The sequence below is a fragment of the Zea mays genome, chromosome 8 (genome assembly GCF_902167145.1).
Source record: "Zea mays cultivar B73 chromosome 8, Zm-B73-REFERENCE-NAM-5.0, whole genome shotgun sequence".
NCBI classification, from domain to species: Eukaryota; Viridiplantae; Streptophyta; class Magnoliopsida; order Poales; family Poaceae; genus Zea; species Zea mays.
In genome coordinates this window covers 168,045,997-168,073,382 of record NC_050103.1, presented here as the reverse complement: position 1 = coordinate 168,073,382, position 27,386 = coordinate 168,045,997, and the positions used below count along the sequence as shown (strand labels likewise).

At 43.9% G+C, this 27,386-nt stretch overlaps 1 protein-coding gene and 1 non-coding gene across 2 annotated transcripts; one reads left to right on the top strand and one right to left on the bottom strand.

Moving 5' to 3' along the window:
* Positions 1–212: 212 nt before the first annotated feature.
* Positions 213–9,600, bottom strand: LOC100279900 (Dynamin-related protein 3A). The gene is made up of 20 exons (NM_001352973.1): positions 9,085–9,600; positions 8,084–8,366; positions 7,965–7,993; positions 7,764–7,865; positions 7,318–7,386; positions 7,184–7,243; positions 6,989–7,102; positions 6,782–6,830; positions 6,549–6,658; positions 6,383–6,475; positions 6,185–6,277; positions 5,608–5,745; positions 5,103–5,213; positions 2,840–2,935; positions 2,688–2,730; positions 2,176–2,324; positions 1,953–2,099; positions 1,211–1,263; positions 962–1,061; positions 213–859 (listed from the first exon to the last, which is right to left on the bottom strand). The coding sequence occupies exons 1-20, from the start codon at positions 9,478–9,480 to the stop codon at positions 629–631; spliced, it is 2,466 nt and encodes an 821-aa protein (NP_001339902.1). The 5' UTR covers positions 9,481–9,600; the 3' UTR covers positions 213–628.
* A 10,648-nt stretch (positions 9,601–20,248) lies between these two features.
* Positions 20,249–20,445, top strand: LOC111590057 (U2 spliceosomal RNA). The gene has a single exon (XR_004852345.1). It is a non-coding gene; the product is annotated as a U2 spliceosomal RNA (small nuclear RNA).
* The last annotated feature ends 6,941 nt before the right edge of the window (positions 20,446–27,386 follow it).

The window sequence follows — 27,386 nt, the reverse complement described above, 5'->3', positions numbered from 1 at the left end:
GAATTGCATGGAATTGAGTGGGCTTAAATCCCAAATAAATCAAAATCCTTCATAATTTTTTTCCAGTCTTATTCAATCCACACCACACAGGATAGAAATAACCGAACAAGCCCCTGAGACCCCTGGGGCTTGGATAAAAAAACAGGGAAATGAACGAAAAAATATCCCACAGTTATTAATGCTGATGTACAAATGCACAACTATTAACAAAGGCGTATTAAATCAAGACAAAACATTAACGAAACGGAAACTATTTCATGCCACATTTTATTGCCACCACAATACCAACCATGTCTATTTTGCAAGGCAAATCCGTGGCAAGTCACTCAGACGCTGGGTGCTGCACCTAGTATAACTTTTTCCATTGCTTTCCCTGGGTCCGAAGAAAAAGTATACCTATCACTTGATACCATTTCAAGACGAAATGACTGGGCAAAGATATATACTGTACAAAAGGCGAAATGACAAAACTCGCACCATGCCAGGCTTCATCAGCGCAACGCTGCAAAGAATTTAACTAGAAATAACATATATCTACGGGTGCCAACAAACTTGGAGCAGAGTAAGGTGTGCTTGCTGCAATGGTTGGTTCCATAACCAATCTGGGTGGCCATCGTGTAGGGTGGCATCAAAAACCATTGCCACTCGTTGCGGGGTTGAAAGGAAGTTGCTCGCCAGAATGGTTTGGCCTCCTTGACCTTGACTGCTTCGGGGTTGAATATGATGAGCTTCCATCATTGAATCCGTGGAGGGATGAAGAAAGCCCATGAGCCCTTGGTAGACCAATCGCATCAGAATCGAGGGAGTATCCACCACCCCTCTCTACTGCCTCTGCGTCAAGTGGTATCTCATCCAAAGTCTGCATGGTGCAGAAGAAACGTGAGGTGATAAGCTAGTGTTGGTGAGATGAAGTGGTGCCAAGACTTCTGAATGTACGAATTAAAGAACTGCGAAAACATACTTTGTAAGCTTGTTGAAGGACCTTAAGATTTTCACGTATCTGCTTCCTCTTTATGGTTAGCTCATCAGGTTCTTTGAGCAAGTCTTCCAAAAGATCATCTCTGGATTGGGCAATATATTTAAGAGGTTGGAGCAAAGTTGTAAGTGCACAAATCATCTTTTGCTTACATGGAATAGGGTGTGTTCTAAACAAGAGTAAATAAATGGAATAGGGTGTGTTCTAAACAAGAGTAAAAATAAGTAATCTCACCTATAAAGTTTTGTTATGAGGTAATTATGCAGTGCCCTTTTTGTGTGATTAACCTGCAACAGAATCAATGCCACAGATTGGTGAAATGAAAAGGACGTAGATTTACAAGACAATCTGCTCAGCTACCTGCCTACCCGCGGCAGACATATAAAGCTGAGTCAAGAAAACAGAGAAGAGTGGCAAGCGGTCTAACAAATCCATTCCATCCCTCAGCTTTCTTTCTTGAAGAAAGCTGGGAACTTATCTGAGCATGTCTGCTCGGTAGAATGCAATTTTAGCACTGATGAAAAAACCAATTGATTCAAGAAAGAGGAATTGATATATATGGTTGCAAGGGCGTACCCAGTGCCGTAGGCTTCCCGCACTGTGCGGGGTCTGGGGAAGGGTATCTTTAAGCGCCAAACCTTACCCGCATAATATGCAGAGGCTGGGGCTCGAACCCGGGACCTTCCGGTTACAGACGGTAGGCTCTACCGCTGCACCAGGCCCGCCCTTCATATGGTTGCAAGATCAATCCAAAAAAAATTATAGTGCTTGCTTAAGTGTTTCGAAGAGAAATGCAGTGTTATAGGGTATGTAACCACACTTGATAGTAGTTGAGGCCAAAAGAATGGTAAATCCAATGTTCATTAGTAGTTTAGCACTGACATCTAAGCCTACCATGCCATTAAAAGTAGCACAAGGATTGCATACAGAGATGGAATGCGCACATAAAGGACAATTGGATAAGAATCTCTCATACCAGGAAATGCATAATTGCTTTTGGTATGAAGTCCTCCACATTTTTCCTGACAATATTGTAATATGACTTCAATAGCAACTTTGTAATTGCTATTTCAAGTGCCTCCTGCTCAGACTGGTGTTCTGAAGGCTTCAGGACGACTGGTGGCTGTTCGAAAAGGATCTCTGTCAAACACTCACTGCATCTGAATCACGTTAATGAGAAAATTGATAAGATACCTCACCTCTCTTAACTGTATAGTGGAGAATGAATGATCCAGATTAGGGGCAGGCATAGCATAAGATTTGTTTGCTGTGTTATCTCTTGCAGGAGCATGTGTTCGATCCTCATTGGAAGTAAATATTTGATTCCAGAAAGATGTGCTTCCACTACCTAAAAATAATAGTTTATTGGACTGAGATGCATGGTTTCAGAAACACTAGGCCAAAAAGACAAGGCAATTGGACTGAGATACATTGTCTGATAAACAATAAGCCGGCGCACCCTCCATTTCTAAGTTTAGGGCAAGCTAATGAGTTTTGAACTCATTACCTTGTACTAAAGGTCATATATTTTAAAACAGTAGTATCAGGTAATTGAACTTAACACATGGTTGCAAAAACATCAGATGGGTAAAATGCACAGGGATCATAACGAAAAACAAAACAAAACTCAACAATGGAAAAACTCATAAATATAAATTCTCTAATGTTTAAATACATACTGTTACACTTGTGTTTGCAATAAATTTCTTACCAGAAGATCCTGGTCTCTCTGCCTCAGCAGCAGGCCGTACCCCCTGGTAAACAATGTACGACAAAAACAGAGGAAGGGTAAAGTCATGATACGAGTGCACAAAAAATCCACCAAATGGACATCCAATTACTAAAAGATGGTGATGAGAAAACCTGGATGTGGTCAGTAACTACTCCATTTACACCACTTCTACCCAATATCGGGCGTGATTTTTGAGTTTTCTCAGAAACCTGTGAATCCACTCCATCCTGCAATTCAATATTACTACATATATTTCATACTTGTGCATAATAGGTTTGGACTGAATTAACTCGCAAACTATGTGACAAAAACTATTTTCCCCACAATAAAATGCCGGACTTAAATGTGAAGTAGTAGCAGACTAAGAGGATCAAAATTTTCATACAAGTAATACAACTTGCTTGAAGCGTCCCAAAGATAAACAGTAGGCCTACCCATTAAACAAGAACCTGCAAGTAGTCATAATTCCAATTCCTCCTGTTCTAGCATCACAAGTTCTAGCATGGCCATACTAAAACATTCTGCAACAGCATCCCAAAGTCATAATTCCAATTCCTCCTGTTCTAGCATCACAAGATTTCTGCATAATAGGTTCAGGAGCTGGTGCAGCAGAGCTGCTTCAACCTGTCGGCTTACACGTGCCTGCAGGATGGCCCCGACCATGCGCTGCAGTTCAAGGCCATTGTTATTGAGAACTGGAACTCAGTGTATTGCATAGAGGGGTTACAATATATAGGGACACAGGAAACCCTAACCCTAATGTTGGGCTGCACCAATATATATAGACAGTGTGTTCTCTGTGTGTGGGCCGGCACCAATGTTGGGCTGCCTGTCTCTATATATTGTAACCCCTCTATGCAATACACTGAGTTCCAGTTCTCAATATGGTACCAGAGCCAGTTTCTCCTTCCCCACCCTCCCGACCCACTGCCTGGCCGACGGCTACCTCTCCCAGCCGTCAGCCCCTTCGCCGGCAACCTCCGCCTGGTGCTCTTCCGGCGGCATGCACTTCGCCGGCACGACCTCGCGCTGCCAGTCTGCACCCCCGGGCCGCCCCGCACTTCCGAGACCATGCCCCCGTCTCGCCAGCGCGACCTCGCACTGCCAGGCCGCCTCCCGACCGCGCCCCCCGGTCACGCCGCCGGGCTCGCCCCATGCCTGGCCGCCGCCGCTGGCGCGAGGTCCCCTGCTCATCCTGTCGGCCCACAGCCCCTGCTTGGCCTCCCCGCCGACGTGCGGCACTTCCCTGAGCAGCCCCGCCCCCGTCGCGGCCGCTGTGCTAGCAGCCGTCGCGGCCTCCCTTTCTCGTCGCACCATGTCCCCTCGCCTGGGCACCGTGTCGTACCTCCTCGCCCGTTCCATGGCTTCACCCCCGCCATACATAAGCTTTGCCTCGCCGGCTGCTCTCGTGACTCCTAGCTTGCCCGACTCCCTCCTGGCTTCGCCCATTTCCACGGGGCTCGCTGTGTGCCCTCCTCCACGACAACCAGCTTGTCTGGGGCACCTTCGTGGCCTTCGATCGCATCATGAGACCTGTCCTTCGTGGCTGCGTCGAGCTTCACCCACATGCGGGTCGCCACGTGCCTAGGTCACTTGTCTTCCCTAGAGCTGTGGTTACCTCCCTGGCGATCGAAACCTTATTGTCTCCCTCCCCTACTAGTGACTTTGTCACAGCCCCTCCCCTGTCCCTTTCCGCGCACCCTGTGGCTTCTCCACCCTCTCCCTCCCACCGATTGGGTGGTCGACTCCGAGCCTCCTTCCGCACTACTCCAATCACTAGCTCGTTATTCCACTCCCACCCATCACACCCATTGTGAACTTCAACGGGAAGCAAGCAGTTCAAGAGTCCAGGTTCTTCACCATGCTATGCCAGAGCAGAGCACGCCAACATGGAGTACATGGCCCATCCTACTCGCTCGTCGGCCACATCCTGTGCACGGGCGCCCCCTTGCCCCTATCCTCCTCCGCTTGCCAGTTGCCCCTCGCCTCCCTACGAATCTGCTTGGATTGGGGCTTGTGACCAACATGAATTGCAGTTTGTATGGGGCGGATGGAGGCGACCAGAATTTCAGGAGGCGGGTGACATGTGTTTGAGTTCGAGCCCAAATGCAATAAAACAATGGAAGCGCGCACAGAATTAGGGGTAAGACCAGACCAAAAAATGGGCTCAAATTTTACCTCTTTATTATTAAGTATAGATATGTCCATTATGATTTTGAAGCACAAGAGACTATTCTTCTCCTCAACATGAACCATTCCAAAATTGTTGAAAGGTACAAATCATAGACGCCAAAAATGTGAGGCAAATAAATTCCAGCCAGGACACATTCTACCATCAGGCCACATTCATTACCATAAAAAATCTGTTATAACAGTAGACATAACCATGCATACCTTTCTTACTACCACTGCAGACGTTTTGGCAGACCTAACTTGCTGCTGTGCTTCCTCAACAGCCTTGCTGCCACCAATAAAACTTGGGTGCGATGTGTTTATGTAATCTTCCTGCACAATTAATATTGTTGCTAGTGAATGAATACGGAAAACAAGAAAGGTCAATGCGAGCAAACAATCATACAAATGACTAAATAAACTTAGTCGATTTGAAAGGAAGGTTCTAAGATCCAACTTCCTAGGATTCAGTACAAAACTGAACTAAATCCCAAAAGTTCCTACACCAATCCCTCATCCAAACAGTACATTAGAATTAGAAATTTAGGATGGCTGAAATCACACAGATTTTCCCCTATTCTTAAATTAGTCACAAAATTTGATGTGTTCATAATTAGCTCGGTGGTAGGTTTGGAACTTCAGATCCAGGATCGGTAAGCAAGTTGAGATGTCAAACAGCTACCAGGAAAATGATAAATTCAGAACCATAAAGAAAGAGGGTGTGCACCTCCATCTCAATAATGTGTGATATCATACTTTCTGCTGGCTTAAGTCCATCCCGCAAAAACTTCCCAATGACTTCATCCATGCTTCTGCGGAGTATAGGAAACTGCTGCAACTCCGTTGCAAGGCAGCGATGGCTCATCTATACAGCAGAAGAGTAAAGTCATGAGAAATAACAATAGAAATAGTATGGCAATAAGTTAAATGATTTGTAGATAAAGTGATCAAACAAGCACAGGTTTCAGTTCCCGACAAATTACAATTGGCTTGGCCCATTATAGGGAACTTTCACGCCATCTAGATACATAAAGTTAAGAAATGTAGTGTGATGTTCTGTTCACCAAGACAGGCTGACAGATTGCTCGAGAAAAAAGGGCATCCCGGAGCATGTGCTCCCACTTGCGTGGGGTCTGAGGAAGGGTCAGACCCATTTGGGTCTATAGTATGCAGTCTTTCCCAGCATTTGCAATAGACTGTTTTCACGACTCGAAACTGGTCACAAGGCAGCAGCTTTACCACTGCGCCAAGACAGGCATATAAATTGCTCGAGGAAGGCAAAAAATAATGGAGAGAGTATATACCTTTACAAGTTCATCATATATGAACTGTGCACACTGAAGACTTGGATCAAGCAATCTGCTGATCTGCCTACGTACAAGGACTTCAAATGGAACCTTTAAGTGATTGTTAGCAAAGAATTGTCAGCTAAATGTTTCAATGATAATTGCTGTGAGCCTGAGCCTCAATAATGCACACAATAAGAGGCAGGTGCATCTTACTTCAGGTACAAACAGAGCACTTCTAGGACCAGTTGCATTTTGAATAGCCATGCGGATATCTACGTCTGTAACATCCTCGCAAGGATCAACCTCCTGTGAAGACATATATTTCATATACTCATGATAACACTTAACGTATAATGAAAACAACTGTGCGGTTAAGCACCTCTAAACTTTTGACAAAGATAGACTGGAAAATGTAATGGATCCTCGCTCCACCAGAAAGTTCAGTTGTCGATATATCTTCATTTTTTCCTTCCACCATTGACGAAAAAGCTACAGTATACATAGGTTATTTAATGTTTAAAAATATAAAGACACATGAAAGTAATAGGCAATTCTAACTATTATTGGGGCACACATAGTTTCCTTAGAAAAAGTGACATGGTTCATATTTACCTTCACAGTATTTAGCTAGTATGTTCAAAAGCTTAGCACCTTGACCAGCCTGCAACCACGAAACATATTGATGGACCATCAGAAAGAAATTAAAAAAAAACAGGAATACTGATGAACCAGACGGGCTTTAAGATGCATCAAACAAAAAGACTCAGGTTATACAGTTTATCGTTTTACTACCCAAAATAAAATTAATGCAAAACAGACCTTTGAATCAACAGGGTCACCATACACAGCAAGCTCCTTGGCAACAGCAGTCAATTGACTGCTTATGCGTGACTTAAGCCCTGGCAGAACTGTTTTTATATGTTGGACCAGAATCTGAAACCGTATAAATGGATTAGTTTCAAATCATAACATCCATAACCTGCATTAGAATGGGCATCTCAGTCACAGCCATACCTGATTTAGCTTCTTTGCTAATTGTGGTATCCCACAGTACTGTGCAAGACCATGATATGCCTAAGCAGGGGAGAAAACAAATTCCATTATTATGGAAAAGGAATATGGAAAAACAAAAGTTTAGATCTACATACCGGCTGAGTACGGAAGAATTTTTCTTCACGAGCCAGAGCATCCTTGATACTGAGGTCAGAGTTGATATCCTACATTATCAAAAAGATAAAGGTTAGGTTAAACAAAAAAACTTTTGCAAACCAAAGAAATGAAGGTATTTTATTATTAAAGCAGGATTTGGGTCTTGATTGTTCATCTGATTTAACCAAATATACAGAGTTCTCTGGTAATTTGATGAAGTTATTACTACTTTGCGCTACATCAGCAGCCAAGAGACAGGAATGCAACAAACAATCACCTGAATATTACAATTATATAAGTTATGAACCACTAGAACGGTAAATTTATACCACAAATGAATTATCTCAACAAGATGGAAACGCTATAATTGTTGATGCAGATGAGGCCTTCAGTTCGACAAACTTGTGCGAACCAATAACCTTAACCAAGATAGAGAAAGAAGTACCTGCTGGCTGCGGTTAACAACACCAACATAGCCAAGTTTTAAGGGGATCACATTTCCCAGCAGAAAGTTCCGGGCATCAGTGCCCCTGTCCATTATATCCAACTGGAAGAAACACAACATCAGACAAGACTGCATTGAGTGGCACAGGAGAGATAGGATGGCCAAAATGTAGCATAGAAATTAAGGCGAGGAAAAAAAAACCTTTGTGATAACACCAATTGTTCGAGAACCTGCAAGAATAATAAATGATCATTGTAAGATACCAATTCTTACTGAAATGTTCTAGTGGACAGGACATAAATTATGCAGGGCACACATACCATCAGGATCAGCAACCCGAGCCATTTGAAGAGCGTCAGAGTTTGCTAAATCTGCATTTGCTGGCGATACAGCTAAGATGATACATGTCTTGTGCTTGATGTATGACATTATCATAGTCCGTATTCTAGCTTCAATATCAGTTGGCTGGTCACCAACTGGCACCTTAGTAATTCCAGGCAAATCAACCAAAGTAATGTTAAGAACATTTGGAGAAAAAATCTTCAATCGTATCTGCCTATCCGATACACCTTTGTTACCACCTGCCTCTCGGTCTGTTTCTGCCTGCATAGATGCAGAGTCTTTTAACAATGGTCTGTGGAGCACTAATGGCAACTCAAGCCCACACTAACTAAAGAAAAGAAGTGAAACAAAATACCAAACACTCAGATAGATAATATTGGTGTTCTATCAAAATACTGGAACACTGGGTCCCAACTAAACTTATTCACACCTTACTTTTCAAATTTGAAATTCCGGTTCACAATTCACAAATATACTCTCCACAGATCGCGTAGCCCTACCCCTGGCACTGAACACCAGAGACGACAGCACCTGACTGACTCAGCATTCACGGTTCTAGTGGTGAGGCAGGTGGGGCCCGAGCCCCCTACCCCTCCCAAACCATAGAGCCCCACTAAAGCCACTCCTAAAATTTAAAATGAACATGGTATAATCCCATTATGTATTTTATGATTTTCATCGTTCATGATGTTTTAATATAAGACCACTTCAAGCTAGTATATTTGTCTATTGTGAGTAATTTAGTGAGATTATATGGCTGTAACGGAGCATGCATGGACTGAGACCATGCACACATCCGAAACCACCTGTGGAGAATGATTCCTCGAAACCAACAGGAGTATTAAGTGTCCAGAACAATATGATATACTAACACTGAAGTCCCGACCAATAATAATTATACATTGAATACGGGCAGCCAAACCGACTGTTTATTCCGGCACAATCCCCGCACGATGGAATGAGGCAAAGGGATGGGGACCTGGATCTCGCGTCGAATTTCGCGGAAATCGTAGAAGCGACGCCCCGATAGGTGGAGGAACTCGCCCCACTCATCGGCCTCGGCGTCGGCGGGTCGGCGCGGCTGGTGCACGAGCTGCAGCACGAGGGGGCGGCGCGTGCAAATGTCCGAGCCCCGCGGGAGAAAGTCGCGGCCGACGAGCGCCTCGAGCACGCTGGACTTGCCGCTGCTCTGGCTCCCGACCACGGCAACCTGCGGCAGGTCGATCGTGGAGCTGCTCCCCAGCTGCGCGAAGATATCCTGCAGCTTGTTGACGATCGGGATCACCGAGGACCCGACCGCCGCGGCGGCCGCCGCCGCCGCTGTCGCCGCTGCCGACGGGGCGGACGGCGCGGAGGAGAAGTGGTCTTCGGCCATGGTCCTGGAGGCGGGCGCGCGGGCTCCGCCGCTAGGCTGGCCTAGGGTTTTGGACGAGGAGGGGAACTAGAAGCCGGGAAGGGGATCCCTATTCCCTAGATCGAGAGCACCTTTTTTCCCTTTTTTTCAGTTTTGAGGTGTGGGATTTCAAATCGAGAGGCTTCAAGGGGGTTTTCCGAACGCCAGCGAAGGAGATGCGCGGGAAAATTACATTTATAGCCCCCACCTTCTTGGCTTGAGGAACAATACACGCCTGTCGTGTTTTTACTATGACCATGTTCCTTGAAGAGGAATTATGTAAATGTAGATGTTCCTTGGTGAAGAAGAATTATGCAAATGTGAAATGTAGGTTATGTTTGGTTTGAGACACTGGGACAGTCAAGGGTAGCCACGTTCCCTAGCACCTTCTCTCGTCCGTCCAGTTATGTAGTGGCTTAGGTAGACTTGATTATGGGCTACTGAACTGACATGTCTAACATCTCCTCTCCTCTATCCAATTATGTAGTGGCGTATGTAGACTTGATCATGGGCCACCGAACCGACTCATCTGAAAAAACCCGACCCGGCCCGACCAATACATCGGACGGGTACATGCCGTAATTTTTTACCCACAATAATTCACGAGTCGGGTACTGTCAGACCCGATTTTGGGGGCAAAACCGAATGCATAACATATGTGTGTCAGGATCCATTTTCCACACATATGTTGACGTCACGAGTGTAATATATCAAAATACAGTGCAATAAATGCATAAAAAAGAGTAGAATAACTTTATTACATCATCCAGACATAAATGTCTTAAATAGTATCATCATCAAAGTACAACGGATTAAACATGCGCGATCTTCCACAGAAATATGACTGACACATCGTTAGACTTAGTACTCATCAACATACTCGACAAAGTCTTCTTCATGACCCTCTGATCAAAATATTAGCAAGGGGTGAGCTCACTTATGGTCGAGACTCAGCAAGTGGGAGGAGAAATGCAAGTTTAACAAGGTAGGCTATGGTTAAGCAGTAAGCATTTTAGTTGTTCAATATTTTATTAACAACGATGGCTTACTAGTTATAACAAAATTTTCAATTAAACATAAGTACATAATTATATCTCACAAACACTTAAGTGAACCCATTTAAACAAAACTATTTATGAATCATCGGATCGTGATTTATTTTCCATCTTTAATTTCAATTATCATGTGAGGGTCTAGATTGCTCGTAACCGTGAGCACGGCTGACATATCAGTTTTACACTCTGCAAAGGTGGTACAACTTTACCCACAAGCCATGTATTCCATCTAGACTGGGTTGTATGGACCCGTAAACAGTGTCGAGATAAATGGCTTGGGATCCATTATGAGGCTTTCACAAAATATCCTTAGTACAAAGCTACCCGCTAAGGTTTCACGTCAGTATTGATGGTCCTCTGGGCGAGGTAACTTAGCCAAGACTACCACCCATATTAACATGAGCTGCCACCAAACCATTGCCGCCCCCTCTTGCCCATTTTCAGCTAGGGTTGCTAAGCACTAAGTCTATAAACCTAATTACCAAAGCAAAGCCATTATAGCACTCATGGTTGCACTGTTATACTGGGTGGTTACTCCATGTTTCAGCTAATATGAAATGATCTTGTTTAACCATCGGGTTAACATCATAATATAAATTTCATTCTCGGAACAATGGTATCATTAAAGAGTTTCATCATAATTATCAAGTTGAGCAGTAGCACAATTTGTTAAGCATAGTACTTATCCCAGGGTAATCAAGAAATAGGGTTGGTATTTCTAGAAAATCCTATTTAGGAAAACATCATCAAATTAGGCAAAATATCCGAAAAGTAAACATTATTATATGCATTACTTGGGTACAAACAGAAATGCAGAGGGAGAATCCACTTGACTTGCTCAAACGTGTCATGCGGGTCGTCTTCGAACGTGTTTGGTTCTTCTACCACACAGTTAACTTATAATATCGATTCGCATATCATACATACAAAAGAAAATATACAACAAAAAATAAACATGCACCATTACATGAACAAGCATATTCCACACAATCTATATTTTATTAATCCACTAAGACTCTATTCTGGATTGTTACTAGTGAAAGCTATATGAACTTTTGACTACGAAAGTATTTTACATAACTTAGCATAGATGTAATGATTTAACCAATTCTACATAAATACATTAATTAATTATATTATGAACAATGGTCTCCTTTTACTTTTATATTTTATTTCTAAAAGAAAATGTCATTATAGTAATCAGAGGTCAAAATATTTTAATAATTAAAACTGCTGATTAACCTACAATTCTTGTATTACGATGAATTCTACACCACTTATTAATTCTGTGTTACGAAGTTCCCGTTATTTATTTAGTGAGCCGAAATGAACCTTTGATTATAACTTCTAGGTAAACTATAAAATTCATCGTAAACTGAATTATGAAATCATCTATCTAGTATTTTTACTACTAACACATGTATATCAAATTTTGCCATACTTCTGTCTAATCCAATATTCTAAAATCATTGTAAACAAATGTCATGACTAATAACAATTCACGCATATACATCTACCAAATAATTCGCACACACATGAATTCCAAATCACAACATTCTAATATTACAACAATGATTACAAAATTCATGAACTAACTCAAACGTGATTTCAAAAATTAATAAAAATATCCGTGTTTTTTAACCGTGTGATGACAAACGGCGTGGAGGTGGGGCGCGGTCGAAACAACTGGGGTTTGGTGCGTGCGCGGAACGACAGAGCTCGACCGGGATGCGAACGACAGAGGCTCGGTGCGACGCAGACGGGGTCGGCGGGCTCGGGTGAGGCACCGCCGAGGGATACGGGGCTCGGGCGAGGCGCGACCGAGGGCGTCGGGGCTCGGGCGAGGCGCGACCGAGAGTGGCAGGGGCTCGGGCGAGGGCTCGGCGCGACGTGAGCACGTCGTCCGGGTACAACGAGCTACGGTGGCCGGTTTTGCGAGGGAGAGAGAGAGGTGAGGTGAGGGAGAGAGGGGGCATGGCTGCCTTTTATAGAGGGGAGGAGGAAGGTGAGAGGGCGCGGGGGGAGGGTTGCGGCGGCTCCATAACTCCATCGATGGCGGGAGTTACAGAAGGGGAGAGTGAATGGGGGAGAGGAAGTGATGGCAGCTCCATTAGTGGGAAAATGAGTGGGGAGAGGAAGAGTCGGCGGTTTCCAGCGCGGGGAGGTGAGGGGTCGGGCGCGAGCGAGGCGGCTCGGCCGGGAGGCCCCCTGGTTTGGCTTATTTTTTTATCCTTATATCCCAAAATACAAATAAATATATTTTTAATTACTTCTAAAATTCATGATAATTATACCAAAAATATTACCATTAAAGTATTTATTTTTTGGACCAAGTTCTCATAAAATAAAATGTACATAATAATTATTTTTTAGTTAATTTCAAACTAATTTAACAATAGAAAATAGTAATTATACTTATAGTTTCACAAACCACGCCAATATAACACCAAATTAGCACAATTCATCACTCGTTAATTTACAATTCACATACATTTCATCAGTTTAACCCATAATTATATTTGCATAGACCAAATTAACACATAGACATAGTTCATTAATCATTAATTTAATTCATAGACCATAGACACCTCACGTATATATAACATGTTCATCGATTATTCTGTAAATGATATGCATATAGTTTCGTTTTGCTGGAATATGGTAGCTCGTTTAGCTCGCGAGCTGGCTCGTTAACGAACCGAGCTGGCTCATTAACGAACCGAGCTAGGATGTCAGCTCAGCTCATGAAAAAATTCAAACGAGTCGATCCGGGCCGAGCCGAGCTGACCATGAACCGAGCGAGCCAACGAGCCACGAGTATTTCGTCCAGCCCTATCTGTGTTTGCATGTGTCGCATTAAAGGCATCCCACCAGTCCGACGCGGCGCCTTCGAGTCTTCCAGAGGCGTACAAGACATTTTGTCGGTCGTTGCACTGCGTAATGTGTAGCTTCTTTCCAATTACCTTTTTCATATAGAAATATAACTTAATGATAAATGTGTTACACTATTTTTAAGCTCACATTGGTCTTTTCTTGGCTCGTGTGACAACTTTTATGTAAGCAATGTAATGGATTTTTTAACCCAATTATTAGTTTACTAGCTATATACCCGTGCGTTGCAACGGGGGACACTTGTATACATATAGATCATTGTTTAGTGATGCTATCAAGAATCAACTCAACAATCATAACAAATATCAAAATCTGCTATTTTGAACGACCAAAATTTGGTTCAATGTAACTATTAATCGAAATAGGTAAACCCTAAGTTGAATACATGATATGATGATATACCATGACCTCCATAGAACAATTTTGCATTATAGGGTCAAAATTATAAAAAGAAGATCCTAAGCCTATCAAAAGGAGATGGTGAGTTGTGACTATCAAAATTATTTTTGCTCACAATATGTCCCTCTTATCTATTATGTCGTGGGAAAATGTGTTTTGGCATGATTTCTACATTACTTACATAAAGACAGGTAGCCATCAAAACAAAGCAATCATGCTGAGAGCCGGCACACGCAATGGGCACATCGACACCACGAGGCAGAAACGATATAAAAGAAACAAATTAGAGAAAGGCACAGACCTGAGAACACGGTGGTGCTGGTGGGTGTGGCCGGTTGGGTGGTGCTGGGCAGCTGCGGCCGCGGCGCGGCGCTGGCTGATGGCGGCCTTCTCGGCGGCCGCGATGGCGGCGGCCTCATCGCGGCGCTGCACCTTGACACAGCACAGGCGCTTCCGGTTGCCCCACTGTAACACCAGGTCGTGCTCGGTAGCGGTGCCGCCGCCGCCACGCGAGGAGCCCCGCGTGTGGTAGTGGTTCCTCGCCTCCTTCATTTCGTAGCGAGATGAAATTACATGTAGAGGAACTGATGAAAAGATAAAATGCTGGTAAAGTTTAGCTTATAACATGTCAGGTCATCCAAAAAAATTCTCAAGATCAGAGGAGACATCATTTGCTTTAATTCTCTGCATAGATTGATGCGAAGCCACACTAAGGAGGAGAAACTGAAAGGTAGAAGACCGATTGCAAGGGGACGAGCCATCGCCGAATTTCAGTTTGATTTTACCCCAAAAAGTTTGTTGGAAACGGATAGTGAGGCAACCATGTAATTTGTATTGTAGAGCAGCTGACAATATTTAGAGAAATAAATACATAATATGTTGGACATAGCTAGTTAAATGGTTAGGATGATATTTCACTATTAAAACCAACAACCAGTGCCATCTTTTGCATAGATCAAACAACCACGTCAGTTTGTTTAAGCAAACTATTAACTACTATGAATCTAACTGTGAGGTTCCCAACTATATAGTTTTGTGAATCGGGGACATGCTCGGTTGGGCGAACCATCGTGCTAACGTTGATGCCGGAGGAATTCACCAGAGCTTAGCTGACAGAAGAGATAAAGTACAATCTCAGTCAAGCACGCGAGTCAACTCATCAGAGAACATTTTGTTGCCAGTGAGGCCATCTTGAGGAGCGACTGGCACACTAAGGCTACTGGCACCTCCGGTACGACGCTGCTAGTAAAACTTATTTCACCCTCCTTTAGTAAAGGGAAGAGACAACATTCTTTCGTATAAGCAGACATAGAGCCAGCATTCTTTCGCATAAAGTTCTGAACGGATGGCTATGAACTATTCTAAAAATTGACTTGCTAATTTGCATATGGATATATATTTCATTATGACGTGAAAACAATTTGCAAGTATGTGTGATATGTTGTTTTACTAAACGACTTAACCAATCTATATTTTCGGTACAAAACGACTAAAATTAGTTATCATAGTTATAATTGATATTAAACGCAAAGAAAATCATACAAACCATCGATGTAGAAAACCCATGTAAAAAGTATCATGGTTGGCTGGAACACGACCCAGTTTTAATTTTTCCCCTATTTTTTAATAAAAGTCTATATTATACTTGAGTATAAAATATAAAATTAAAAATATGTGTGTCATATTGGCTAGATAGACGTGAGTTTAAAGCAAACAACCATGGTTCAAATGACATTCACATTTACATATTTGCACAAGCTTTTCATGGAGTGCATACTTGCATGCGTGATGCGTGTGCGGGTTTAGGGGTTGCACGCAGACTGAGACCGGCTGCATGCGTGGCCACGCAGGGGGACGCCGCGCAAAGGATTGCATGCACGCAGAGGATGGAGCGAGAGCACGACTGTGGTCTACATTAGACACTTAATAGTTAGTAGAGATGGAGAAAACACATGGTTCCATCAATTTTTGCAGTTCCGGCTCCTCAACTAAAAGTGGCTCTTATTACTCTATATCATTTACCAGAAAATACTTCCTTCTTTAAAAAAGTGTTCACGACCCCTTCCCTCTACGCAGAAGCTGCTGCTCAAGCTCAAACCAGAGCCGTATCGGGCCCTAACAGTCTACAACACCCAGAGACTTTAAGCCCAATTTTAAACTGGGGCCAGACAGCCAGATCTGGTCCATTGGGCCTGTAGGGCTTGTGTCTCAGCGATGCGGAGAAAGCGAAAGACAGGTTGCTTGTTCTACCTGGCCTCGCAGGTTCGCAGGCTTCGCAAGGCGGCCACACGCCGATACCTCCTCCTTCACCCGCTCTGTCGTCCCCCACAGCCGGCCAAGCCACCATGCTGCCACCGGCCGCGTGCCTTGCTGCCCGCCGCCTCCTCGGCATCGCCTCCGCATCTGCGTCGGAAGCCGCCGGCCGCTGGGTAGCTTCCTCTCCGGTTAGTCCTAATCTTCTCTGCCCAATCCCTACTCCCACCATTTTCTCCAAACTAATCGTCTGATCTCCTCCGGGGAATATTTCCCTTCCAGATCGCTTCTGCAGTCAACTTCGCCGCCGCGTCCAGGGGCTCCGTCTCCAGCACCAGGCCCTTCTCCACGGCTCTTAACTACGTGAGCGCGGCGGAGTATGCGGCGGTCGCGCTCCGCCCGACCGATTGCGACGGGTGCTCAGGATTGTTGGGGACGCGGCGCGATTCGCGGAAGGATTGGGAGGGGGCGAGCGTGGTCGGGCGAGCGGGGGCGAAAATCCCGGAGGTCGGGCGAGCGGAGGCGGGGGCGGTCTACGCTCTGCTCTTAATAGTTAGTAGAGATTCGCAGTGTTAGACTTGGGTAGAGGGCCATCAGGACGGTCGCCCTGGCCCCCAAATCGGATGGTCCCCTTCTCATGTCCTCTTCATATATACTTTAATTTTGGTCCTCTAAAAAATCTAAAATAAGAAAAAGCTAAAGTCAAGTTTGTCAGAAACATCAATATCTTCTATTTAAAATTTTTAGTATATAAAAAGATGAATTCTTATCCGGATATATTTATTACGTACCGATCATATTTACCATGTCTATAACAGTGACACTAGTTGAAAGAAATATTTTAAATTTAAAATTATTAAATAACTATTTAATATCTACAACGGCTAAGAATGATAGGACGATTTGACAACTTTTGTTTATTGGGAAAATATTAGTTAAGGTTGATATCAACACCATTATTGATGACTTTGTTTCAAGAAGTGTTAGAAGAAACTGTTAAGATATTGTACATATTTGATATATATTTAATATTATGTAAGTTTTTTATTGATAAAAAAGTATGTGTATATTAAGTAAGTGAAATTATGTTTATATAGAAGTGGCTGTAATATATAAGTCCGCCTTGGATGTCTAAAGTCATCTTGACAGCTAAGAGAAGAACCTATTCAAAGGGAACTTTTATTTAGCCAGAGGAAAAGCACTTGAAATAGAAGGAGAATTTTCAAAATCTTGAAAATGTTTTTTGAAATCATAGTTTTATACCATTAGCTATTTGCAAAAATATTTTGAAAAAGACATCTCCAAAATATTTGCAAAAACAAGCTAAATGGTGCAAATATGGTCCAAAATGTCAAACTAGAATAAAACAACCATATATACTTAGAAATACTTTCAATTGGTTCAATTCAAGTAACTTATGCACATCTATCAAATTGCAAACTTAGTTACATTTCTACACTTTATATTTGCTTTGGTTTGTGTTGCCATCAATCACAAAAAAGGGAGACTGAAAGGAAATGCCCTCAACATTTCCTATAATCAATTTTGGTGTTTGACGCCCATCACAAACCATATGGACTACTAGTTTGCCTAGTTGTTTGTTTATCTCAGGTGCATAAAGTTCAACATAGACCAACAAGAAAGTGAGTTGGGAAACTCCACATAGTTTAGAGCAAATACAATAAATGGTGCAGGCAATGGCGCACCAGACACTGTCTGGTGCTCAGGCCGAGGCACTTTACGAACTGACTGCTCTCGGGTTTTCTCAGCGCGCGTCCACTATAAGTCACCGGACTGTCCGGTGAGCCAACTGAGCAACGACCAACTTTGTCAACGGTCGACTGCGCTGATGGGAGGAACAATGAACATTGCAGAAGTCAGAACTGCAAAGTCAGAACACACCAGATTGTCCGGTGCCGCAAGTGGACAACAGACTCTAACGATCAACAACTCCAAACCCCAACGGTTGGCTGATATGGCACGCATCGGACAGTAAACAGTGTCATATCCGGTGCACCATCGGACTGTCCGGTATGCCTATCTACAACAAACTCAACCAACGGCTAGGAAGTGGTTGGAGGCTATAAATATCCCCCAACCACCTCCATTCAAGTCATCCAAGCCTCTTACACTTATCATTCAATAAAAGAGCAAAATCATACACTCCAAAACACAAACAAAAGATCAAATCCTCTCCAAGCTTCAAAATCAACTCAAGTGCTTAGTGACTTGTGAGATGGTGTTTTGTGTTTTCCTTGTTGCTCTTATTGCTTGGATTGGTTTCTTCTTCTCACTCTAATTCTTCTAAGTGTTTTGTAAAACTAGCAAGAGACACCTAATTATGTGGTGATCTTTGCGGGATCTTAGTGACCCATGCGATTAAGAAGAAGCGCTCGACCGGTCTAAGTGACCGATTGAGAGAGGAAAAGTGTTGGAACAGACCTGGCCTTTGTGGCCTCATCAACGGGCAGTAGGTTTCTTGGAACCGAACCTCGGGAAATAAATCACCGTGTTCGTTTGTGTTGATCTTCACTCGATTTGTTTCTCCCCTCCCCCCTCTCTCTCTAAAGTTTCCTTGCTCATATTGTCTGGAGTTTGCTCTCAGGGTTATCCGCATTGATTGAGCAACTCATAGCAAGAGGAACTATATTCCGCACTCCGAATTCAAGATTATTTATTTTTAATCCTAACATCGGGTGAAGTGCGTGTTTAAAATTTATAATTTCAGGTTTTGCCTATTCACCCCCTAGTCGACTTTTATCAACTCAAGGGCATGAAGAAACGTCTCAAGGAAGCAGAAGAACAATATAAGGTATTTATTGCAAGATGTTCTTATTAGCGGTATTTTTGGCAAGATTTTATATTAAGATCAGCGCACTACCATCCAATCCAAGAGGTTAAGAACAAACACCTTTCTAAACAAAAGTGAAGCTATCTTCCTTGCTCCAAATTGCTCAGCTGAGCACGAACACTAACAACCCCCACGACAGCGACCCTATCAGGCCTTACGCCACACCGCAGCATACTCTGAAAATACTCCAAAGCCTCCTTGGCCCCCGAGCACCTAACATGCCCATCAATGAAAATGGTCCACAAGATCACATTCCGCTCCATCGTTTCCTCAAACAGTGACCTCGCCTGATTCATCCTGACATGCCTGGCATCACCGTTGAACATCGAGTTCCAGCACATCAAATCCCTCTCGATCATTTAATCAAACAACTCGTGCGCACGGTCCACACCAGCACCAGCTTGCTTCACACCATACCCGTCCATCAAGGCCCCCAAGAGAACATGTCTCCCAGCTCCATTTCGTCGAACAGCTCCTGCGCGAGCCCCATCTCCCACACCCGGTGTACCCAGCGCCCATGGTGTTCCACGACCTCGAGGCGCCGCCCGCCTCGTCGAACACGTTCCTCCGCGAGCCGGTCCAGAGCTGATGAGCGCGTTCACCGTGAAGACTGAAGATGTCCACTCCCATCCCCCTCCTCACGGCCTCGGCGTGAACCAGGAGTCCGGCCCTGCATCCAGGCGCACGCCCGCAAGCCTTGACCCTTGAGGATAGCGGGAAACGAGTAGGCGTCCGGCCACACGCGAAGCAGAGCAGCGCGATGCGGGGGCGTGGAGACGGACAGACGTGCTCCAGAGGAATAGGTCGCGAGCGGCGGGCTCCGGGAGGCGCGCGAAGACGACGGGACGGACGCAAGGGCGAGCAGGAGGAGGTTGGATAGCCGCAGCGGGGAGCCGGCGAGGTGGCCCGAGGTGAGGAGGTGTGCGTGGCACAGGAACGCGAGTGGGGCGGAGCTGCACGCGCGGAGGCGTGAGAGGAGTACTCTGCAGCGCGAAGGCGGGACGCGGAGTCTGGGAGGCGGGATCAATCAGGCACGGCCGCTTCAAACTCTGACGAAGCCTGATCGAGGAGACTGAGTGAATTCCAGGCCCGACGGATTCTTCAGTGGGCTAGCTATTGATGGGCCATGGCGAGCATATTTCTACAGCGACCCGCTAACCAAAATAGCGCGCGACGTCCCTGCATGTGCGTGGAGCACTGGAGGCTGGAGCGCGCCTCAGTTTAGTGCCACCCTGAAAGCTTTGGACGAGCGGAGCCAGATGAGGTTTATAAAATTCGACCCTGGACCTTATAGCAAATCATACCTTTCTCGGCCTTTTGGCTAAGATCAAGTGTAGTATCTGTTCTTATCAGTTTAATATCTGATATGTGAACCATGTGTTCACTACGATATTAAATTTATTTTTTGTGGGGGAGGGCTCACCACAGTAGCTTGCTACTGAGGTCCTCATGTGTCGCTTGGGCGTTGCACTACTGTCCAAGCCTGGCGCGCCCCAACCAAGTCAAATATAAATTTGCACAGACTTTTGATTGAATTTTCTGCTATTCCACCTTTTTTGAACCAAGTCAAAATCAAATTGTGCTATAGTCGGCAACCTCATAATAAATTTGGTTGGTATTGTTTGATTTTCTTCTGCTATAAATGTTTTTTTGTTTTAGATTTGAGTTTTTATTGTTTTTAAGTAGAATGAAAAGGAGGTTTAAAATATGTCAGGATAAATTTTTATCCCTTCAAGGTTGTTTGAACAAAGAGTGACCTCAAGATGGCAATGGGTACCTGATACCCGATGGGTATTTACTTCATTAGAGTATGTATATGGGCTAAATATTCTACTCGTGAGTCTGTTATTGGACAAAAATCTTCACCCAATGAGTAAACGGGTATTAGAACGTTTCACCTTCACCTATACCCGTTAACCCGTGGGTATAAAATACCCAATATAAACTTGGACTTTAGTCATTCATCTTTTTTACTATTTAACATCTTTTAGACCATAATGTCATAAAAGGCTTAACGACAATTTAATGACCATATAATAGAACATATAATGTGCTATGTAGTACTGTCCTAGTGTTACTGCTTTATCCAATTATCTTTGGTGTGTTGAATGGATGGTTAAATGGTGCTAGAAATTTTGTAATGATATTTAGATGGATATACTTGATATTTGTATAATATAATATTTTGATAGATGTTTAATTTTTGTGGATACGGGTTACCCGATGGGTGACCTATACCCACACGTGTATGTGGGTAAATTTATAACCACCAGTTTATATGGGTGACCCGATGAAATTATTTTTTTGTCGTGGGTATGTGTATAGGGTAGTAATACCCGGTGGGTATTTACCCATTGCCATATCTATCCCCGCACCTTGGTCACATGAAGAGCTCTGCGTATGTAGTACATGGTTTAAAGTTATATTCGAATTGAGTTTAAAGTTTAACAGTACACATGGTCCAATGAAAAGCTCTGCATTTAAAGCACATGGTTTAAAGTTATATTTGACTTGGCTTTAAAGTTTAACAGTCACCTGGTCAAATGAAAAGCTATGTGTTCAAAATACTTGGGTTTAAAGTTAATATATTGGACTTGTAGAATATGAACTTTATATTGCACTAGGATTAGACCTGATTAGTGAGTTAAATTGGACTTGTAGGATGTGAACTTTATCTCGTTAACTTGAGGTCGAGGAGCTTATCAGTTTCAGGGCAGTAGTAGGTTAGAGAACATTGTCAAATCATGCACAGCTATATATTAATACTATTAGTACTGGTGCTGAAACCTGAGTGAGAGCGTCTGCTTTACAAGAAATCTTGCAACTACAACAACAAGACTACAGAACCGATGACAATAAGAAAATTTAGAATGAGTACTTCTATTAATCTAAAGTCCTCATGAAACCATGTGATGAGGACATCACTTCTATACATACAATAAATGGACCGATAACACGATCGCGTGCACGACAGCTAAATCTCCAGGTACGTTCTACCCTAGTCAATTGTGTTTCAGAGCTTACGCTTGGGGCCATGGATGTTTTGATGATTAGGAACTTTGGAGAGGACCAGCAAGGACTTGGGAAAGGACTAGGTGTTGAGGAGGAGCAGCAAGGGCGCCACAACAGGAAGGAGATCAAGTTCGACTCGGCTGCGACTCCATCTCGGGTTCCATGACCAGTCTGCACTAAAATGGACGCCCAAGATGCATCTGAACTCCGATTGCGATAGACTTGATATGGTTGGGAAGATAGCGAGATTATCTAACCAACCCAACTGGTTCTACCCTAAAATTCATCCGGAGTCAACGGGAATCGTCGAAACAAGTCAGAGTTCAGATTCTGTTTTGGTGCTGCGACACCGTCTGTTGGGCCGTTGGCCCGTGTATCGCGTCAGAGCCCATTAGGGGCGAGTCCAGGGGTCACGCACGCCCTAATACTCTATTTATTCAGCAGCCGCTGTCACATTAGGGTTGGGTTTTGCTTAAGTTTAGATCTGTCGAGAACAGTCGTCGTAGATCGGTTTGTGAGACCCCAACTTGTGAGCTTAATCATTCATCCGCAATATTCTAGATTGTGTTCTTTCTTGTTCTTGCTTGTGTCTTCGATTCGCAGGCAAGGATTAGCCTTCGTGGCAAGGTCAATCATGCAGCGCACAGTTGATAACCAGAGGAGAAGTGGTGTTGCGATTGCAGGGTTCTAGTCGTGTTGATTGGAAGTCGGATCGTCTGTGTGACATCTCCTCCAAATCGATAGTTATCTTGACCACACGTCCACGACCACATCCATACCACATTCAGTGGATCAATGATTCAGGCAAGGTTAAGGTAACACACATGGTACGAGTGCATTTCTCCATTGGTATGTATTCTGATTATGCGGATTGCGATGTAGTACCTATGGAAGCTTGTTCTCTTTTGTTGGATAGACCTTGGGAATATGATACTAATGCATGTCACCATGGTAGGAGTAATACATACACTTTTAGGCATAAAGATAAAAACATTACTTTGCTACCTTTGACTCTTGCTGAAATTGTACAAGCTGATAAAGATAGAGCTGCAAGTACTCATAAAGAACCAACTAATGAGACAGAAATTCAGCAACAAATTAAATTGAAAGCTCCTGTCATGCTTGCTACTAAATCTGATCTTCTTGAAACTCATGCTACTGATGCTTGTTGCTATGCCTTGGTTTGCAAAGATGCCTTCTTTTCTATTGATGATATTGCTAGCACTTTGCCTGCATCTGTGACTAACCTTTTGCAGCAGTTCCGAGATGTTTTTCCCTCTGAGTTACCTCCAGGACTTCCTCCCATTCGTGGGATTGAGCACCAGATTGATTTGATTCCTAGAGCGAGCTTGCCCAACCATGCTGCTGGACCATTTAATATTTCAGATTTAAAGCCATATTTGGGAAAATAAGTTGAGCTTGAGTCGAGGACGACTCCACTTCAAGAGGGGGAAGATGATGAGGACATGGATGTGTTTCCCTCCGAGATACCCCTAGATTACCACTTGTGTTGCCTCCAGATTTTCGGGTTAGTTTCACCTTTAACATTTCAGATTTGAAACCATATATGGGTGACGAAGATGAGATCGAGTTGAGGACGACTCCAATTCAAGAGGAGGAGGATGATGAGTGAAAGGGAATTAGGCTTACACCTTTTTCCTAATTGATTTTGGTGGTTGAATTGCCCAACACAAATAATTGGACTAACTAGTTTGCTCTAGTCTATAAGTTCTACAGGTGCCAAAGGTTCACAATAAGCCAATAAAAAGACCAAGAAAAGGGTTCAAACAAGAGAGCAAGGGATAACCGAAGTGCTCCCTGGTCTGGCGCACCGGACTGTCCGGTGTGCCACCGGACAGTGTCCGGTGCACCAGGGAACTCGACGCCCAACTCTTCACCTTCGAGAATTTTCAGAGGAGCTCCGCTATAATTCATCGGACTGTCCGGTGCCCCAAGGGAGAGCAACTCTGAACTCGCCAGCTTCGGAAATCCACTCCGCTATAATTCACCGGACTGTCCGGTGTGACAGCGGAGCAACGACTACTCCGCGTGCAACGGTCGACTGCAACACATTAAATGTACGCCTGCGCGCGCAGAGGAGCAGAGCACGCGTGGGTGGCACACCGGACAGCCAGGCGGGCCCACAAGACAGAGCTCCAACGGTCGGAACCTAACGGCCAGGTGACGTGGCTGGCGCACCGGACTGTCCGGTGCGCCCGTCGACAACAACCTCCACCAACAGTCAAGTTTGGTGGTTGGGGCTATAAATACCCCAACCACCCCCACATTCAAGTCATCCAAGTTTTCCACCTTCCAACTACTTACAAGAGCTCTAGCATTCAATTCTAGACACAACCAAATAGATCAAATCCTCTCCAAATTCCACACAAAGCTTTAGTGATTAGTGAGAGAGATTTATTGTGTTCTTTTGAGCTCTTGCGCTTGGATTGCTTCTTTCTCTCATTCTTTCTTGCGATCAACTCAATTGTAACCAAGGCAAGAGACACCAATTGTGTGGTGGTCCTTGCGGGGAAGTTTGATTCCCGTTTGATTGAGAAGAGAAGCTCACTCGGTCCGAGGGACCGTTTGAGAGAGGGAAAAGGGTTGAAAGAGACCCGGTCTTTGTGACCACCTCAACGGGGAGTAGGTTTGCGAGAACCGAACCTCGGTAAAACAAATCCTTGTGTTTCACTTCTTATTTGCTCACGATTTGTTTTGCGCCCTCTCTCTCGGACTTGTTTATATTTCTAACACTAACCCGGCTTGTAGTTGTGATTAAGTTTGTAAATTTCAGATTCGCCCTAGTCACCCCTCTCTAGGCGACTTTCAATGAGGACATCACTTCTATACATATAATAAATGGACCGATAACACGATCGCGTGCACGACAGCTAAATCTCTAGGTACGTTCTACCCTAGTCAATTGTGTTTCAGAGCTTACGCTTGGGGCCATGGATGTTTTGATGATTAGGAACTTTGGAGAGGACCAGAAAGGACTTGGGAAAGGCCTAGGTGTTGAGGAGGAGCAGAAAGGGCGCCACAACAGGAAGGAGATCAAGTCCGACTCGGCTGCGACTCCATCTCGGGTTCTATGACCAGTCTGCACTAAAATGGACGCCCAAGATGTATCCGAACTCCGATTGCGACTGACTTGATATGGTTGGAAAGATAACGAGATTATCTAACCAACCCAACTGGTTCGACCCTAAAATTCGTCCGGAGTCAACGGTAATCGTCGAAACAAGTCAGAGTTCAGATTCTGTTTTGGTGCTGTGACACCGTCTGTTGGGCCGTTGGCCCGTGTATCGCGTCGGAGCCCATTAGGGGCGAGACCAGGGGTCGCGCACGCCCTAATACTCTATTTATTCAGCAGCCACCGTCACATTAGGGTTGAGTTTTGCTTAAGTTTAGATCTGTCGAGAACAGTCGTCGTAGATCGGTTTGTGAGACCCCAACTTGTGAGCTTAATCATTCATCCGCAATATTCTAGATTGTGTTCTTTCTTGTTCTTGCTTGTGTCTTCGATTCGCAGGCAAGGATTAGCCTTCGTGGCAAGGTCAATCGCGCAGCGCACGGTTGATAACCAGAGGAGAAGTGGTGCTGTGATTGCGGGGTTCTAGTCGTGTTAATTGGAAGTCGGATCGTTTGTGTGACATCTCCACCAAATCGATAGTTATCTTCACCTGACGGAAGATCGGGCACCCCCGTTCCTATAACCATGTCTTATTTCATTGGCAACAGTCTCAATACAGATGAAACACTGCTACCATGTTAATTACACTACATACAACAACGGGTATCTCCATCGGTCTTTGACGCTGAATCCTTGACCTTAGATCCATATATCAGAGGTGCAGTCCTCGCGCCTGGATATCCCATCTCATCTCATGGGCCAGGGAAGGACCATCAGGTTCGGTGCCAAAATCTATGAAGAAACTAGTGTTGATAGCCAGCCCTCCTTCCTCAGTATCGACATCGATCTGCAATATTTGGGAGCCCTTCTTGACAAGATCGTCACCAGAGAACCGCTCATCCCAAACGGCTAAAAAGTGAGTTGTCACGTATATCCTCTTGCCATCCAAGCTCAACTGAATCATCTGCGGTCCACCTCTAAGTCGATGACGCTGGTTATAGAGAGACATAATATGGATCAGAGTAATAAAATTCAATTGTATTTATATCTTGTTTCTTAGGATTATAAGTGTGCTAGTATTTTAGCGTGACAATAAAAAAAAAACAGTTTGGTATTTGGGAACTCCAGAATGAACCACTCGTAACCACAGCTAAATCCTAAACTCTAATAATTACATGAATCTTCTCGTTTCAGAAAGTTTGAAGGGAGGTTACCTTGACTTGAGGCACATTATATTGTTCTTCTTGACTATCATCAGTTACATAGACAACATCACCACCCTTTTGAAGAAGACCACCAACCCATACTTGTTCAGCCAAAAAAGGCTTTGCAGGATCCCCAATGTTGTACTGTCTGATATCGCCATGAAGCCAATGTAACAAATAGAGATAACGGTCATCAAGAGAGATAACAAAATCAGTTATCAATCCTGGCGTTTCTGGCAGAATCCAGTTGCGAACCTTCAATGGTTTTATGGAGATAGCAACCTACAAAGTACACAGTCATAGGGTTCTAACTAAAATGTCAACTCCAGCCCTATTTATTAGTAGAAAATTTTGATAGATACGCGGATTCTTACCAGAGCACTCCTACACTGCACATCACTAGAGAACGTCTACTATCCTCTAATGGTCTACCTATCTATATTAAAATTCAAATAAAGAATTATACAAATAACTATGTCGAATATACATAATAATGACTCATGTATAGTTAAATAATATTAGGATAGTATTTAAAAGATGCGCTATTTTTCTTCTTCATACGCGCGCGCCGCGCGCGTGCATTTTTTAACTAGTAAATTAAAAGTCTGTTGTGTGGGAGACTAATCGTCCTAGCAGCCTGTATTGTAACTCGATAGATAAAGTCACACGTCAAATCCTGGGACTTTCTTCTTTGTACTGAAATCCATTGTTCAGGGTAGTCCAAAGGTGAAGCTTCGGCTAGCGAATATTCTAGGAAACTACTGCCTGGATTGTTGACCAGCACGGCCGGACTGAGGCCAAAACAATTGTACTCCCTCCTTTCCAAAATAGCGTTCGTTTTATTTTTTGACTTTCATATCTATATTTAATTGAACGATGATAAATCTAGATACATATATAAAATACATACATCAAATATTCAAATATTATATGTTTCTTTAAAACAAATTTTAGTTTAGGACAAATCCGGCAACTCTGGCCAGCGCCTGCCGGCCGGTCTAGGAGGAAAAAACACGCACATCCGTCCGTCATCCGCGTGGACGTACGCCGCTGCCTTTTCCTCGCGTGTCAAACCGTCCTATTGGCTC

Coding starts and splice junctions, on each gene's coding strand:
- LOC100279900 (NM_001352973.1), bottom strand. CDS start 9,480: ATGGCCGAAGACCACTTCTCCTCCGCGCCGTCCGCCCCGTCGGCAGCG. Junction 6,659..6,781: donor ACTAGCTAAATACTGTGAAG/GTAAATATGAAC, acceptor TGTATACTGTAG/CTTTTTCGTCAATGGTGGAA. Junction 860..961: donor TCCTTCAACAAGCTTACAAA/GTATGTTTTCGC, acceptor TGCACCATGCAG/ACTTTGGATGAGATACCACT.